The 15,809-nt window shown below is 39.2% G+C and overlaps 1 protein-coding gene across 1 annotated transcript in view; it reads right to left on the bottom strand.

The window, feature by feature from the left end:
* Positions 1-15,809, bottom strand: part of LOC110088588 (dynein axonemal heavy chain 11-like) — a 269,144-nt gene that overhangs the window by 166,515 nt on the left and 86,820 nt on the right. The window contains exons 34-35 of the mRNA XM_078394150.1: positions 15,341-15,472; positions 13,805-13,978 (exon numbers count right to left, since the gene is read on the bottom strand). Of these exons, the coding sequence (XP_078250276.1) occupies positions 13,805-13,978; positions 15,341-15,472 (306 nt within the window). The remainder of the gene's footprint in view (positions 1-13,804; positions 13,979-15,340; positions 15,473-15,809) is intronic.

Genomic DNA, 15,809 nt, shown 5'->3' with positions numbered 1-15,809 from the left:
CTGCTTTGGAGGAGCCATTGGTAGTCTGGTCATTTTCATTGGAGTTTTAAAAAACTAATTTTCAAAAATGGGAAGACTACAACATTAATAAGGAGTAATAGCACTGATTTATTTTGGAAAAAAACCCAACAACTAATAATTCAGGTTTGGGGGTTTTTAAGAATATGTATTTACAGAATAAAAAAAGACTGTTTGTATCTATCTAAGAAGGAAGGGTGTTGATATTCATGCCATCTAGAAATCCAAAGCCCAACAGTAATTTCCCATAAAAACCTAATGGCTCCTCGAAAAGCAACAAAAAGCAGCGATGAAACGGCCAACGTACCGCTAGCGGGGTAATGATGATAATCAGACATTTGCAAGTCAGCCACCAAACAACACACTCCAAGTTCCTCCGAATGTTCAATATTGCAATGAAAAGCTCCAATTGTAGCTCAAATACGTCTTCACTATGAGTGCATTGGATCATTTACCTTAACAATAGGAACGTGCTCTCATTATCATGTTCAACTTGATTAGTGTATAGTCTAACATTTAAAAGTGCACTTCAGATGGAAGAAGGTATGAATGCATGATTGGTTCCTAATAAATGGAGCAACCTCCTAATGAACTGTGAGGGATCTAGACGGCCGTGGTGGAGAGGCACAGAGGAGAGGGGAGTTTTTCTCCCCCAAATACTGTAGTTTGCTATGTCATGTTCTTTATTGTCTAACATATTCCTAAGATGTTTTAACCATAAAGAGCCAGGGAGATTACAAAGCAGGTTGAAAGGCATATACAGTACATGTAGCATTTGGGAATGGAGATGATTCAAAATGGGTACTTTGGGCCTGGCAGATTGGCTGAATGCAGTGTGTTGCAGAAAGCCTGCCCTGCCTTTAGGCAGGGTGGAACAGTTGCCTCTGGAATCAGAAAAGGGCAGCAAATGGTCAGCTATTCAGTTTTTTATTGTTTGTTTTTACTGTATTCCTATTACTTTTATGCTAGCTGCAGAGCTTAGTTGTGTAGGGGAGCCAGAGGTTGGGAGTTTGATTCCCCGCTGTGCCTCCTGTGAGTAGAGCCAGCCTGGGTGGCCTTGGGCAAGGTGCACAGTCCCAGGGCACCCCCTTGAAGAAGGGAATGGGAAGCTACTTCTGAGTGTCCTCTACCTAGGAAACCCTGAAAAGGGTCGTATTAAGTTAGAATAATATTGTTGGTCTTATATGAGAGATAGTAAGAAAACAGTCACAAAAATAACCATTATCATACTATGACTTTTCTTTTGCAATAGTGAAAGTCTATTTACCTTAGATTATGATAGTGACACAAGGCAAATATTTAACTTCTATCCAGACATTTTTGTGTAAATTCCTTTTAAAGGATCTATTTTAGTTACTTTTGAGAAATACGAAAGCTAACTTTTAATGGTCAGAATCCTAGCAGTGAGTTACACTTGTATTATGTACAGTGGGGTAAGCTGAAGCAGAGAGAATTAACCAGTTGTCATTTGTATCCTTTATCATATGCCAGTTGTGTTTATGTGATGAGAGGTACAAGTAGTGAATTGTTAAGTAGTGAGAATTTCCACTGTAATTTACGCCAGTGGTTCTTAACCTTGGGTTACTCAGGTGTTTTTGGACTGCAACTCCCAGAAGCCTTCACCACCAGCTGTGCTGGCTGGGGTTTCTGGGAGTTGCAGTTTAAAAACACCCGAGTAACCCAAGGTTAAGAACCACTGCTCTAAATCACTGGTTCTTAACCTTGGGTTATTCAGGAGTTTTGGACTGCAACTCCCAGAAGCCTTCAGCACCAGCTGTCCTGACTGGGGGTTCTGGGAGTTGCAGTTCAAAAGCATCCGAGTAACAAAGGTTAAGAATCACTGATTTACGCCACTGCACTGACATTGGTATAACTACCCAACAGGATTCTAGCCACTGTTTCTAATCCTAATGGTAGCTTATTTTTATGCTCTTTAAAATTATAATCATAATGAGTATACTTAAAACAAACAAACAAACAAACAAACAAACAAACAAACAAACAAACAAACAAACAAACAAACAAACAAACAAAGACAGTTCAAGTACACAGACAACATGGTTCAAAGTACTGAAGGGACCCAGGCAGAATACAGTCAAGACAACCAGATGTCTCTAGGTATCCCAAAGTTGGCGATAGGAAACAATGCTTTAATAGTGACTAATATAGTGTGCATTCTTGGTCAGAATACTTGGTTTCCATGGGTAAGGTTTTCTACTCTTTGCAGCATACAGTATATACATATGAAGAAAGAAGACCGGAGGATCTTCCATGGATTGCTCATCCAAATCTCTTTCACATTCATGTTATGGTGAGCACAGGAAGGACAGAAGCGGCTGTCAGAAGCTCTGTAACAAGGGGAACGTACCAAAAACTGTCTTATAGACGTCTGTATTCAATGCAAGTCTTATTTCAAAAAGAACTGACCTGGGAATTGTTTTGTTCAGCAATACATACATTTCCAGAAACCGTTATCCTGCACTGTGTACCAAGTATCTTAGTAGGAGTTACTGTGTTTTCATTTACCCTTTAGGGCCAGCCCAAGTATTGCATAAAGAAGAGCGAGTGCTTCATGTGGTAGATGCTGAGGGCAGAGACAGCCTTCCAGCCATGACAAAATGTGGTGTGGGGTCTTTAATTTTTCAAAAAAACCCTGTTGCCATTGATAAAAAATCATTCCACTAGTGGCGATTTTCAGAGATTAAAGACCCTCCCTCCTCCCCCATTCTCCAAGGGCTTCCCCAGGATGAAAGAGATTCGAAGGGAACCTCAGAACCTTGGAATGGGAGGAAGAGAACAAGTAACTTTTAATTTCCCCAAAATTGCTATGGCTGTTGATGTCAGCTGCCTTATCCAGCACAAATTTATGCAACTGGATTTCAGCTTCAAACTCTATTTATCCCCTTGCGCGCTTGGCCTTGTTATAGTCCTAGATGACCATATACAGATGAGCTCTTCAGAAAGATTATTCTGTAACCAGGTTTGCTTTCCCTAGGTAACGGTTGTGTGATCATAAAAAAAACATTGTGTTTGACTATTTGACAATATAACTCTTTGCATCTGAATTTTGGCTGGTCCGCCCTCTTCGCAAAATCCTGTCCTCCTATTGATGTGGAGGCTTCACAGTCTCTAGGGGAAGTTCTCAGAAGCAAGACATATTGGGTGACGTTGTCTTTGATGTCACCTGTGGGATATCAAAGACTCCCTTTCCCATTGTTCCTCAGTTGTACCCTTGGAATCAGCATCCAGGAAAAGAAGCTGGTGGCGCAGAGGGGCAGCTCTTGATTCAGGAAGTGCCACTCTAGTTCCTTCTCTCTTCAGAACAGGCGTTTTGGGTTTTCAAAACAGTAATTCAATAAATCAGAGGGGGGTGCTCAGAGGGGAATAGCTCGGCAATGGAGGGCAGCACTTTGCTTCTGGCTACAGGTGACCTTGGGCCACCCATGTTCCCCCAGCGCTTTGAATTAGAAGTAACGTACATAAATGTTCATGAATTCAACAGCTGACTTCAATGAATGAATGAAGTTGGTCTAATATATTTCACTTCATTTAATTTGTTTTGTGCAGGATTTAATTTAAGGAATACTACTTAATGAGTGACTAAGAAAATATTCTTTCTAAATAGCAATTAATTCTGAATGGGGAGAGGTGGGTATTTATGGCTTAATACCATTCATTGTACTGAAATTAAAATATTAAAGAGGAAATGGATATTATTTTTCAAGTATATTCATATCTAGTAAACTGCAGAAAAAAAATCAGAAGGTTATTATGCACTATGCTTTATGGATTTAATTTATACCCAACCTGGATTCCAAGGGTCACCTGGTCAGTTTGCTGCTCTATGATAATATACAATCATATATTATAATTCTACTTAAATTGCAGCAGATATATCTCATTATACTGTATTTAAATTAGCACATGCATTTTTAAAGCAAAAATGTCTTTCTTTTTATTGATTTTTGACCTCATCCTCTGTGTTGGTGATGCCTGTCCTTCTTTTTGGTGATGTGGCCATGACCATCTTAGTTAGCATCAATTTGGATTCCACACACCCAGTACTGTACCTTATAAAGCTTATTATGATTTCATATTTACTTTTAGAAATAAAAATGCATGCCCCACTGTTTACAGAGCTCCTTTCTGAAGCCAGGAGATAAGAAAGCTGGTGCAGGTGATCTTTTAGATATCTTCGTGTTCTTTTTGGCTAACAGGGAAGAGGAGGCTGCTGCCTGTCCTACCTCCTCAATGTACTTGACCTCTGGAACAGCATATGCTTAATGGGGGTGACGTTGCATAGCTTCCATGTATGTAGACTTCAAGACTATGCTTTGTATTAGAAAAGGAGGCATATAGATAACAGGATTCAATCCTTTGCATGCCTTTATGGAGCCTTTATGGAGTGAAAGGCTCCTCCCTGCTAATTTGTCTTCTCCCTCTTCTTCCTGCTTCGAATTCTGCAAGGGGCTTCACATTTGAGCTTCTGGAGGTTGTTTGTTCTGAAAAGTTGCCTCCAAAGAAGGATTATGAGTTAATTATGTGAAGTTAACTTGAACTGACGTGCATTTCCGTGAATGTAAGCAGCTTGTGAGCAGGAGGAATTTAACCTTGCTTTTGATCCTACCAAAAGCTGACACCTGGGGGTGGAGAACCCAAACGCATAGTTACAAAATGGGGAATACTTGATTCAAGTGAGAAGGATCTTGAAATTGTTGTAGATCACAAGCTGAATATGAGCCAACAATGTGATGTGGGTGCAAAAAAGGCAAATGGTATTTTGGGACGCATTAACAGAGGTATAGTCTCCAAATTCTGTGAGTCACTAGTCCCCCTCTATTCAGCACTGGTTAGACCTCCTCTTGAGTACTGTGTCCAGTTCTGGACATTGCTCTTTAAGATGGATGCCCACAAACTAGAACGAGTTCACAAGAGGGCAACAAGGATGATCAAGGGACTGGAAACGAAGCCCTAGGAGGAAAGACTGAACAAACTGGGCACATTTAGCCTTCAGACAAGAAGGCAGCGGGGAGATAGGATAACACATTTCAAATACTTGGAAGGTTGTTCTACAGAGGAAGGGCAAGATCTGTTCTTGATTATCCCAGACTGCAGGACAGGCAACAATGGGCTCAAGTTAAAGGAAGCCAGATTTCAGCTGAATAACAGGAAAAACTTCTTAACTGTTTAAGAGCAATATGACAATGGAAGCCATTACCTCAGGCAGTGGTGAGCACGCCAACGCTGGAGGGCATTCAAGAGAAAATTGGACAACCATCTGTCAGATCTGCATTGATCTGGATTCCTACAGTGAGCAGGGGATTAGACACAATGGCCTTATAGACCCCTTCCAATCATTACATGAACCTGACCTACAAGAACACTTTAGAAAAAGCGTAATGCCCATATCATGGGTTGAGAATACTGTAACTTCCCTTGTTCTAGAAGGCAGGAGATAGGTTTTCACTAGGCACACTATCTGTATAAGTCTCCACCTTCTTTTACAAAGCCTGCATTTGAGAGTTCTACATTATGTAAGCAGACCAGGATCTTGCCATGGGGTGGAGAGCTACTGTAACAGCTGTGTAAGTAAGTCCGTAGAAGTTACTAGTCCTCTGGGGGCCAGCAGAAAGAGGACAGATGGCATATGCACGATGTGTGAAGAACCCAGTCCAGGAGACATTTTTGGAGACTTGGTCTGGTTTGCCCTTCTTGGGTTGTTCAAAGGCTAGACACCAGGAAAACCCCAAATCATAAAATCTATAGCTGGCTGTTGTCGCTTTCTGAAAAGCATGGGTACAAAAATGTCCACCTTTCAAATGTGGAAAAAACACTGCTGACACCTACGTTTGTCAGTGCAGGGGAGGAGAAGAATAGAGCTGAGAAATTTCTACAATTCAAAAGAGAAACACAAAACGTGCACACATTTTAAGAAAATGACAACAAAATAGGATGGGTTGAGTCCTGTTTTTGAAAGGGGAAAAACAGTGGAACCAGACATGGAGGTGGGAAAAAAAGAATCTGTGAATGTAGATTTTATAGATTTATGCCTGCATAACCTATAGTGCAGACTGCTTTTATACTAACGTAATGGTCATGGATTCCCTTAAACAAAAGGATCTTACAAATTGTAGTTCGAGGAAGATGTTGCAACTTATTTATGAGTGGTCCCATCCACAACCATCTCTGAACTACAGTTCCCAATATTCTCTAGGGTTAATATGGTGAATTTTTATCAAAACAGTAAGTGTCTATCGGAGAGGTAAGTCTGCCTCCATATGTCCCCTTGGTCCCAGTCCAGAGAAAAACCTAATAATTTAAAAAGAACAAACAAACATGAGAGGAAGTGTAAGACCTTGTCTATATTTACTGGATGCCCCTCATGTTTTGAAACAACTCAATCAAAAGGCCCTTCCTTCTTTTCCATTTTTCAAGTTAAGAAAAATCTTACATGTGTTTCAGCAGGATGGCATAGATCAACATCAAATCATGCAAACCAATTGAACATTATTTAAAGGTCCCATACATTTCTATTGCTTCTGCTTTGGGGAGAATTACACATCTATTCCATTCCAGAATGGAAATAACAGTTGTATCTTCCTTTTAGGAGAAGTATCTTTAGGATATAAGGTTTTCTTCCTTGGTTATATTCCACGTTCAGATGTTAGAGGATGGAACACAAATTAGGAAGATGGAAAATAGTCACCACCATTTTCTAGGTTCAAGTTCCTTTCTATCCTCCCTCCCTCTCCCTCCCTCCCTCCCTCCCTCCCTCCCTCTCTCTTTCTCCCCCTGCCCCTTTTCCTCTTCAGTGAGCTTTGCATAAAGCTAACCCAAACCCACCCGGATTTCTACAACACTGAAAGGGGAGGGGGGGGAAGAAGAATGACAATGAATTATGTGTTGTAGGTGGAAACTGCCTTGAAGAAACCTAAATTGTAAGAGGGGAGAAAAAAAATGACATTTTAGATTTTAAATGTTACACAGTTTTTATAAAGCTTCAGTCAATTTATTTTATTTATTCTAATGAAGAGCATTACAACTGCTTTACTGCGCTGAAGCAAGCATCGATCACACCATTAATCACACCTTGTGAATAGTCACAAATCAAGTCCTAACAGCAAGCCCTGAATCAGGAGCAATGAAGCATAAACTCCTTCACAATTTATGATCTCTCCAATTGCATCTTTTCAACCATTAAATTGCAAGATACCATAAATTTTTATCTTCTTCACTTCAGTCACATTATTGATTCTGCCTTGTGAAATATAGAATAGCTGTAAATCTAGGCTATTGAATTAAATTTAAAGTCTTGACTTCAGGAAAGAAACCCAACACACTGCCATGGCTGTTAATTTACACAGAGGAACAAATGATAGAAACATTAAAATTTAAATGGACAGCAGGGATTTCTGAGAACCATCCTTCTGTCAATCCCCATCCACATCAACCTTGAGGGTTTCCTTTTAACCAGATTATAAAACACAGAAATACGAGTTCGGAAAAGAAGTGACTCCAGATCAAATGGAGTCTTGCCACTGAATATCTTCAGCAGGAATAATGCTGCTCTGGAAACATTCTGGAGCAAATTCTCTCCAAACCACTGATTTCCATCAGTTGGCACCTGCTTAACAAAGACCTTCTGAAATGTATACAAGTTATACACCTAAAGAGTCCATCCGGACTCAACACAAGCCAGGATCCTGTTGTGTGTCACTCTATATTCACACAATTCCCATTGCATAAGCCTGCCCCTCTCCCATCCCTGCACAAGGGCAACTCACTAAACAAGTTTCTACAAGTGGTATATTGTTCATAATTGTGTTTTCCTTAATGTAGAGTAGTGAGTTTGGACAAGAAGCACCACAGACTAGCAGGGCCCACTGTACAGAGAGAGGGCAGAACTGCTCAGCATCTGCTTTTGGCTCTGCCTGTTTGCAAAAAGAAACAAAGGCTCAACCTGGTGAAAACAGAATACAGAGAACATTTATACAATAAAAGGTTTAAGAGACAGTATGGAGACACCTAGCTGTTTTAAACAGATTCTCTACTAAGAGAACTTGCAGAAGTTGTCCCAGGGCCTCTTTCTGTGGATTTTGGCAATTTCTGGAGAACAGGTGAAGTCCTCGACTATTGAAGGTTAGCAAATATTGTTGCAAGTTCAGAACGGGGGGTGGGGGGAGAAGAAGATCCAGTGACCACTAACTAGCCCTTTGACTTTTATCATCAGTACCACTCAAAGGTTTTAGACCAGACAAGCAAACAATTTGTCTGTGAACACTTCAAGAATGTTGTGATTTCCAAAAGGTGGCATGGATTTATCTCCGAAAAAAAAAGGGAGGTCATATTAAATTAACATCTCCTCTCTTACTGATAGATGGGTCTGGTAAATCTAGGGGGTGTTTTCATATAATGTGCCTTGATTTCAACGAGGCTTTCAACAAAGCTCCCCCCATTCCTGTGATTCTCATAAAATCTAGGCTAGACCAAGAGCCAGTGTGCCGTAATAGGCACTATAAGACTAGCATCGAAGAGGACTGTCTTGCTGTGTGCACATTTTTGCATGCATACCTTCTGTTGCTTTGCCTCTCGGAAGGAAAAGATTATAGACATCTTTATATATATATATATCAAGATGCCTATAATCTTTTCCTAAATATAAAATTAGTGTCCTTTGTTCTTGCCTATAGATGAGAAATCTCACTGCCCCAAACATTCCTTCCTGAGGTATTTTTGTTGAGACGAAGCAAATGAGCCATTACAATGAAGAATTTCTTGATAATTCGTTCCATCTGTAACTTGAGCAACCATTTCATGATTCTGCTCAGCCACTATGTGGTGGACATGGTAAACCACTCCTTTGACCATCTCACCTACCTTAGAAACCTTTCTAGGGTCTGGTAAGTTGGAAGTGACTTGGGAGCACATAATGTAGCAGACAATGCTACTGCAGTAATAGATGGACTTGTTACTTTTAATAGATATACCCAGAGATTTCTCATCAAAGGTTCTGTGTCATTTTGAAAAGAAATAACAAGGGGTTAGCAGAGATTTTTTTAAAAACCCTTGAATTTCGGATTGCTCAATATCTTTATAAATGACTTGGAAGAGATGTTAATCAGATTTCCTAGTCAGGTGACAAACTAGGAGGCTTAACTAGTACTGTACTTTAAAACAGTGGTTCTTAACCTTTTTGAAAGAAACGCCCCCTTGAGCCATTGAAGAAGTTATGATCGCCCCCCTCCCCACGGTGATGATATTTATTTATTTATTTATTTATTTATTTATTTATTTATTTATTTATTTATTTATTTATTTATTTATTTATTTATTTATTTAAGACACTTAAATCCAATGACCGCTGAAAACAAAATTCAATTCCAAGAAAATGAAATGCTCCCCAAAAGTAACATTTAATGATTTAGTTGTAAGCGAATTTTAAGATGCAAAAAGAAATATAAAAAGGGCATAAAAACAAACCGCAATGCAGGAACTAAAAATTTCAAGACAAAAACTCTGAAACTAAATTAAGATTGGAGGAAAATATATATTCATGCACACTGTAAAAAGGCTGCAGCCATCTTCACAGGTTTAGCTTGCTCCAGCGCCCCCCTACTGCTCCCCTTCTGCTCCAGCGCCCCCCACACCGCCCCTTTTCGTTCTACTGCTCCCCTGAAAAATGAAATCGCCCCCTGGGGGGCATTATCGCCCACGTTAAGAACCACTGCTTTAAAAGACAGGATCATTCAAGAAGCAAGAGAGGGCCTTCTTGGTGGGTGTGCCCAAGCTCTTAAACCCTTTGTCAGGAGAAGGCAGCTATCCTTTCAGATGGCAGGCAAATATTTTTTTATTCAAGCAAGCCTTTGGAAATTAAGTGCCTCAAATTGTGTGTTTTAAAGGTAAGTTGTTGTTAGCTTTTCAAAATCAAATACAGTATTTTAAACTGTCTTAATTTTAATATTGCAATGAATTTAATACAATGTTTTAATTTGCTATTGCTTTTTTAATATTTTAATTTGCTACTGCTTTTTAACTATTTTGTAAGCTCTTTGATTTCTAACACTGGGTGAAAGGTGGTGTGTTAATATAATCAATCAGTCACTCAATAAAACGGTCTTTGCAGTCGGGGGCACTGGCTAAAACAAACAAGCCGCCTAGAGTGGTCCTCACCGACCAGATAGACGGGGTATAAATTAAATAAATAAAATAAATAAATAAACAAAATGAATTCCAGCAAGGATATAAGTAAAGTTCTACATTTGGCTGGGGAAAATCAGATGCATAAATATAGGATTGGTGATACCTGGCACAGCAGCAGTATGTGTGAAAAAGTACTAGGAGTTTTCGTAAAATATAAGTTGAACATGAGTGAACAGTCTGGTCAAGTGGCCACACAAGCTAATGCAGCCATGGACTGCATCAGCAGAACCATAGCATCCAGATCAAAACTGTTATAGGACCACTCTATTTCAGCTTTGTTACACTTCACCAGGAGCATCAGCTCTGTCATGACAGATTGAAGCCAATGTAGAAGACCCACTATTTACAATTAGATTCACCCTCTGTCTATTCAGTATCTTCTGGTTTCTCTGTTCTTTTTCCCCACTGCCAGCATTAAATTTAATATATTCTGTGCATAGTAGTTACCTATCAACATATATATCTTGGTTCATATATCTAAACTTCTTAGCAGGAAGGGACACTGGATTCAGATCAATCCTGAGCCAAATCAGGGGAAGAAAGATGCTAATCCTCACAGAGAAAGAGACAGAAAGAGGTTCTCGAGCTCTTATTTCTTGTAAATACTGTATGTGATTCCTGGACAGAATAAGTATGACCCCTTTAAAGATGAGGTCTTATGTAAGGGTAGGAAAGTTGATTTTTAAAAGTTAATTCATTGCACCTATTGTTCTGAAGCCAAAAAAGTAGTTGGCTACCATTGCAGTGGCAATTGCTAACAAGTAGTTTTCTTCATTCTCATGTTTCCCAAAAAGACAGATAAAATTTAGTTTTTTTAGGAAATGAATGCTACAAGTTGCTGCAGTAAAATCATACTGTTCTGTCCACATTGCAGTCTCCTGAACACATATAACAGCATAAGACAGCAGTCCCACAAATATATAGGGAAGTGTCCTTTAGCAGCTGGCTTGGGGAAATCCAATCTTCAGCAAACTCAGAGGGATTCTGGAGGAGAGTTGGGGGAAGCTTCTTGTGATTTTGGTGTCTCTAGGTGCCTGGGGGGGGTGTGATTAAAAAAAAATCACTAAAATACATTGATTCGTTTTCATTGGGGGCATTGACTCATACAAACACAAATTGATGAATTAGCCATTTTTGAACAAGTTTCATGATTTGTTTTTTTTAAATTGCTGCCTATCTCTACATACAAGGATAGGCCCTTTTCTAGGTAACTCATTTCATAAGGTCATCATGGGTGACTTGATAGCACATAACAAAAGCAACAACATATTTATGTAGGAGGAAGAGACAAACAAGGATTTTTACCCCAGCCTAGGAAGTTGGCCCTAAGGGAAATCTGTCCTGTGACCCCTAAATGGACTATCCCGTGCACCCTACATGGACTGTATTGTGTTCCCTAAGCTACTCTGATGCCCACATTTGTGGTAGAGACACTAGGAGACACTAGAGATACAGGAGGAGTTCCAAGTTTCAACTACCAGTCTGGATAGTGTCTCTATGTAGAAAGGGAGGACCATGTCCTTCACATGGGTTAGCATAATATATATGGTCTACCCATGAGGAGTTAAGTAAAGATATGAGCCAGTATCCTGCTGAAATGTCCATGTCCTGAATGGGAGTTGTACGAGCTGCTTGAGCACTTGGTGGAGTATCTTTTTCATGACTGCTTGTAGGCTGGACATCCTGCCAGATGCTGAAAACTACTCATGTGATTACCACTGTGCGTGTGGTGGTAATAACAGGAGACTGGCCGTGGCTTTTTAGGAAGGTGTTTGGAATAGTTTGATGGATGGTTCGGTTTTTCTCTTCAGTTATTGCACTGGATTTTTCCCTCCCCTTTTTAATCTGTTGTTGTTTTAGGGGTGGGGTTTTTAATAGCTGATTAATTTGCTCTCCTATACGGCTGTTTCATTTTTATTATTGCTTTTATATTGTTGCATCTGATGTAGTCATGAATTTATTGTGATTACACAATTTCCTTTTGCTTCTGTCATTCATTCTGGTTTCTTTCAAAATCCAGATGATGATGATGATGATGATGATGATGATGATGATGATGATGATGATGGTTATTATTATTATTATTATTATTATTATTATTATTATTATTATTATTATTATTATTATTATTATTATTATTATTATTATAATATACAGTAAGGGATGTTACAGTAAATCTGGAGGGGCAATAAATATAAAGAGAAATGTAGAGAAATGTGATGGAGAGGGATGGCCAGTATCACTGCAAATATCACTGACCAAAAATATGTAACACGCCCCTTGGTGTTTTGCATTGCCCTAGGCTTCTCAGTGCTCCAGTAGCAAGCAACTAGAAATGTATTTGTTCTTTGCCACACCGGCTTAGAAACACAGAGAAGCTGATGGACATCACAGTAGTCCAGATGAGAGCTCAACCAAATGTGAACTACTGTGGACACATTCCCCTGTCCAGGCAGAGTCATGACCAGTGAACCAGCCTATACTGATACAGGGGACTTCTAATTGCTTATGGTACCTGAGATTCAGCTGACAGCTGGATCAAGAAGTACCCTCAAGCTGCTGATGTGCTTTTTTAAAGGGGTGCACAAAACAGTCTATAGCCGGCTGTATGCCCAGTTCTCAGATATCCCGCTTCCAAATATATGAACTCTTGATCTGTCAGTTTAATTAGCAAATTTTGGTAATTTGTTATAAACACACACACCCCGAATCTAACAAAATTCTCTACCTCCTGCACTGGCCAAATTTGAAAAATGCAGTGATTCCCACAGGGCGAATTCCTGCCTTATACCTGTCTCCCATGTAGCTATTAACTTGCACCGCAAGCATGGTTGAATACACAACAAATCCATTAGTTTTAGTGTCTCTGACATTAGAAACTGTAAATTCCAAAAGTCTGTCATTCTCATTTATGGAGATTGTGAATTTTGGAAGGATCTTTTCAGAAAGCAAACCCAATGAAATTCTCACACTAATTGCTTGTGGAAAGCATGCCTGTTATTGTAAGGTCTGGGAACCAATTTGTACTCACCCACCCACCCACTCTCGTCTTTTGCGCCATATTCTGTCTCTCTGTCCCAGTGTTGAGAAGAGATTCTCTCTCTCTCTCTCTCTCTCGACTTTAACTGACCAAAAAGCCCAATTGTCAGACACAGCTTAGGAGCAACGAGAACCTTGGGGAATGGTAAAAATGGGATGTTCCACCTTGCACAAACAATATTATAGCAGCATGCCCATAACAACCAGACACATTTCCTAGGCATCACAACTTGTACCTATGTAAGAATAAACATGAATACAATGTTGTTATGATTAGAAGGATCTTTTTTCCTTTCTTTTTCTGAACTCTGGTGCCTGCAAAAGTCAAAAACCTGAATTTAAGGGAATTTGCTTCAGTAAATTACTTCACAACAGCATTGCAATTTCCATTTGCACATTGCTATTCTTTGTGTTATGACACTGCTTGGATAATTAACCACACTTGAACTTCAACTTGTTGTGCACTTTATGTTTTTTTGTAATCCAGCCATAATTATCCAGAAATGCTCGCTTCTCCTATTACTAATCGTTGTTGATTTGGGCCTACCTGGAGAGGGACATCTGGTTCCATTTCTATGCTTGGGATTTTTTCATTCCACAAAGTAAATTTTTTTGTGTCAGGGTCAATGAAATAATCAAAAACCATCCCTTGGGAAGGAAATTTTACTGTTCGCATCTCTTTGATCCACCATCTACTAAACTCCATGCGATAGTCAATTAGCTGGAAAACAGAACAAAATGAAGCCAAAAATTAAACTATGGAAAGAGGCATTCATCTCACTCTGAACATTATGCGGAAATGGAAAGCTTAGCTCATGGTTTAGAAACTGGAGCATTTGAAAGTATTTCCCCGAAAAATGATCTAAACCAATTTAAGCTTTGAGCAACAGCTTAAAAACCATAGGAAATAAACCTACAGTATTCAGCTTGCAAACCTCTTTTGTTTGAGAATGGAAATATTAAGGCCACAAATTCTTTTATAATAATTTGCTGAAAGTGACACCGGAGACCCTGGAGATGCATGACAACCAAAGGAAAGTGGCCATAGAATTTTCTTTTCCAATTAATGCTGCAAAAATACCACTCAGTTAACATGAACGTAACATACTAGTGGAATAGTCTCTGTCGATTCCAGCATAAGGGATGGATACCTAAGGGATTCGCTCAGTCCAAGAACCAAAGTGGATTCATCCTAATCAACAACTCTAACAGGCAGGAAGGATGGTGTTTGGCCACTCTGGAGTCTGGGCTATCAGTGAATTCCATGAGGAGATGCTCTGGCAGCCATTCTCAACGGGAGCCATATGGCCTCTTAACACACTTGAAGTGGGCCAACAAACTGGAAACAATTCTTTACACACCACCTTATAAGGTTTGTTATGTGATTTATACAATCCTGATTCAGTCTATATTACTTTCATGTTGTATTTATGGCCACAGCCAAAAAAAGATTTAGAATGGCTGGTCTATGGGATCACCAATGCATGCCTTCCTCTTTGCAGATACTTGATGTCTTGAGGAAGTGGCCCATCTTGCATGCTTTGCGAAGAGTATTCTGTTGGGAAATGCCAACATGAAATTTACACAGAGGAGTGCTTTGTCTAGCATTACGTATGACTGTTCCTTTTCTAACATTGTACAGAAAATACCCTCTGAAAACAAATGATTTAGATTGCCACTTTTTTGCTATACACTAACTGTTCAGCATTTGGATCCAACACAGAATAATCTTTTGGCATCTTTATTTACATTTAGATTTTTTTAAAAAAAATCACCATTTTGTGATTAAACACGTTAATACAGACATTTTTCTTCCCTTTTTTCTTGTTGAAAACATATCAGACACTCTGTCAGGCTTGAACACCAAAATATTGTAGGTTTCCTCAAAATCAAGCAAATATTTTTTCTATCTTAAAGGTTTAAAAGTTTCATTTTGCATAACCAAAGCACTTGAGGAAGTGAGTTAGAGTTCATCTGAGGGGGGGGGGGGAAAGTTCATCTTTCAGATGCCATAGAAGTCTTTGTTGGTTTCCTTGCAACAGATTAAGTTGGAAATATCTTTTCTCAAAGCAAAAGGCCTCACCTGATCTTGAAACAAAGCACCACCAAAAGCCCATACACTTGCAAATGCAAAATATATCTCGTAGAGCTCCCGAGGAGAATCTGGTGGAGTATTCTCTGGGGTCAGGAGGCAATCCAGCAATGAGCAGAGAGTCTCCAGTAAAAAAGGGAGTGAGGGAAGAACAGAGAGATTTGAATATAGTTCCTACAGCAGCTACATATTTCACAATGTTAACCATATAACAATCAGGATAGTTTGAAACGCCATGGCTGAGTAACGCTCAAAATCTAAAACTTGCTTACTATCTTGATTTTGTTCATTTCTTTCTTTCTTTCTTTAAATATTTTACTCTGCCTCTCCTAAAAAAGGATTCAAAGTGGGCTACAATATTTTAAAAATGAGCAGCACAACGGTCAAAACAACAACAATAATGTATTACAGTATTTTAAAAAGAATTGAACAAATATCATATTAAAAATTCACAGTTTAA

Source organism: Pogona vitticeps, chromosome 1 (assembly GCF_051106095.1).
Source record: "Pogona vitticeps strain Pit_001003342236 chromosome 1, PviZW2.1, whole genome shotgun sequence".
In the NCBI taxonomy this organism is placed as follows: Eukaryota; Metazoa; Chordata; class Lepidosauria; order Squamata; family Agamidae; genus Pogona; species Pogona vitticeps.
The sequence above is the reverse complement of the archived record's forward strand: the minus strand, read 5'-3'. Positions and strand labels throughout refer to the sequence as shown.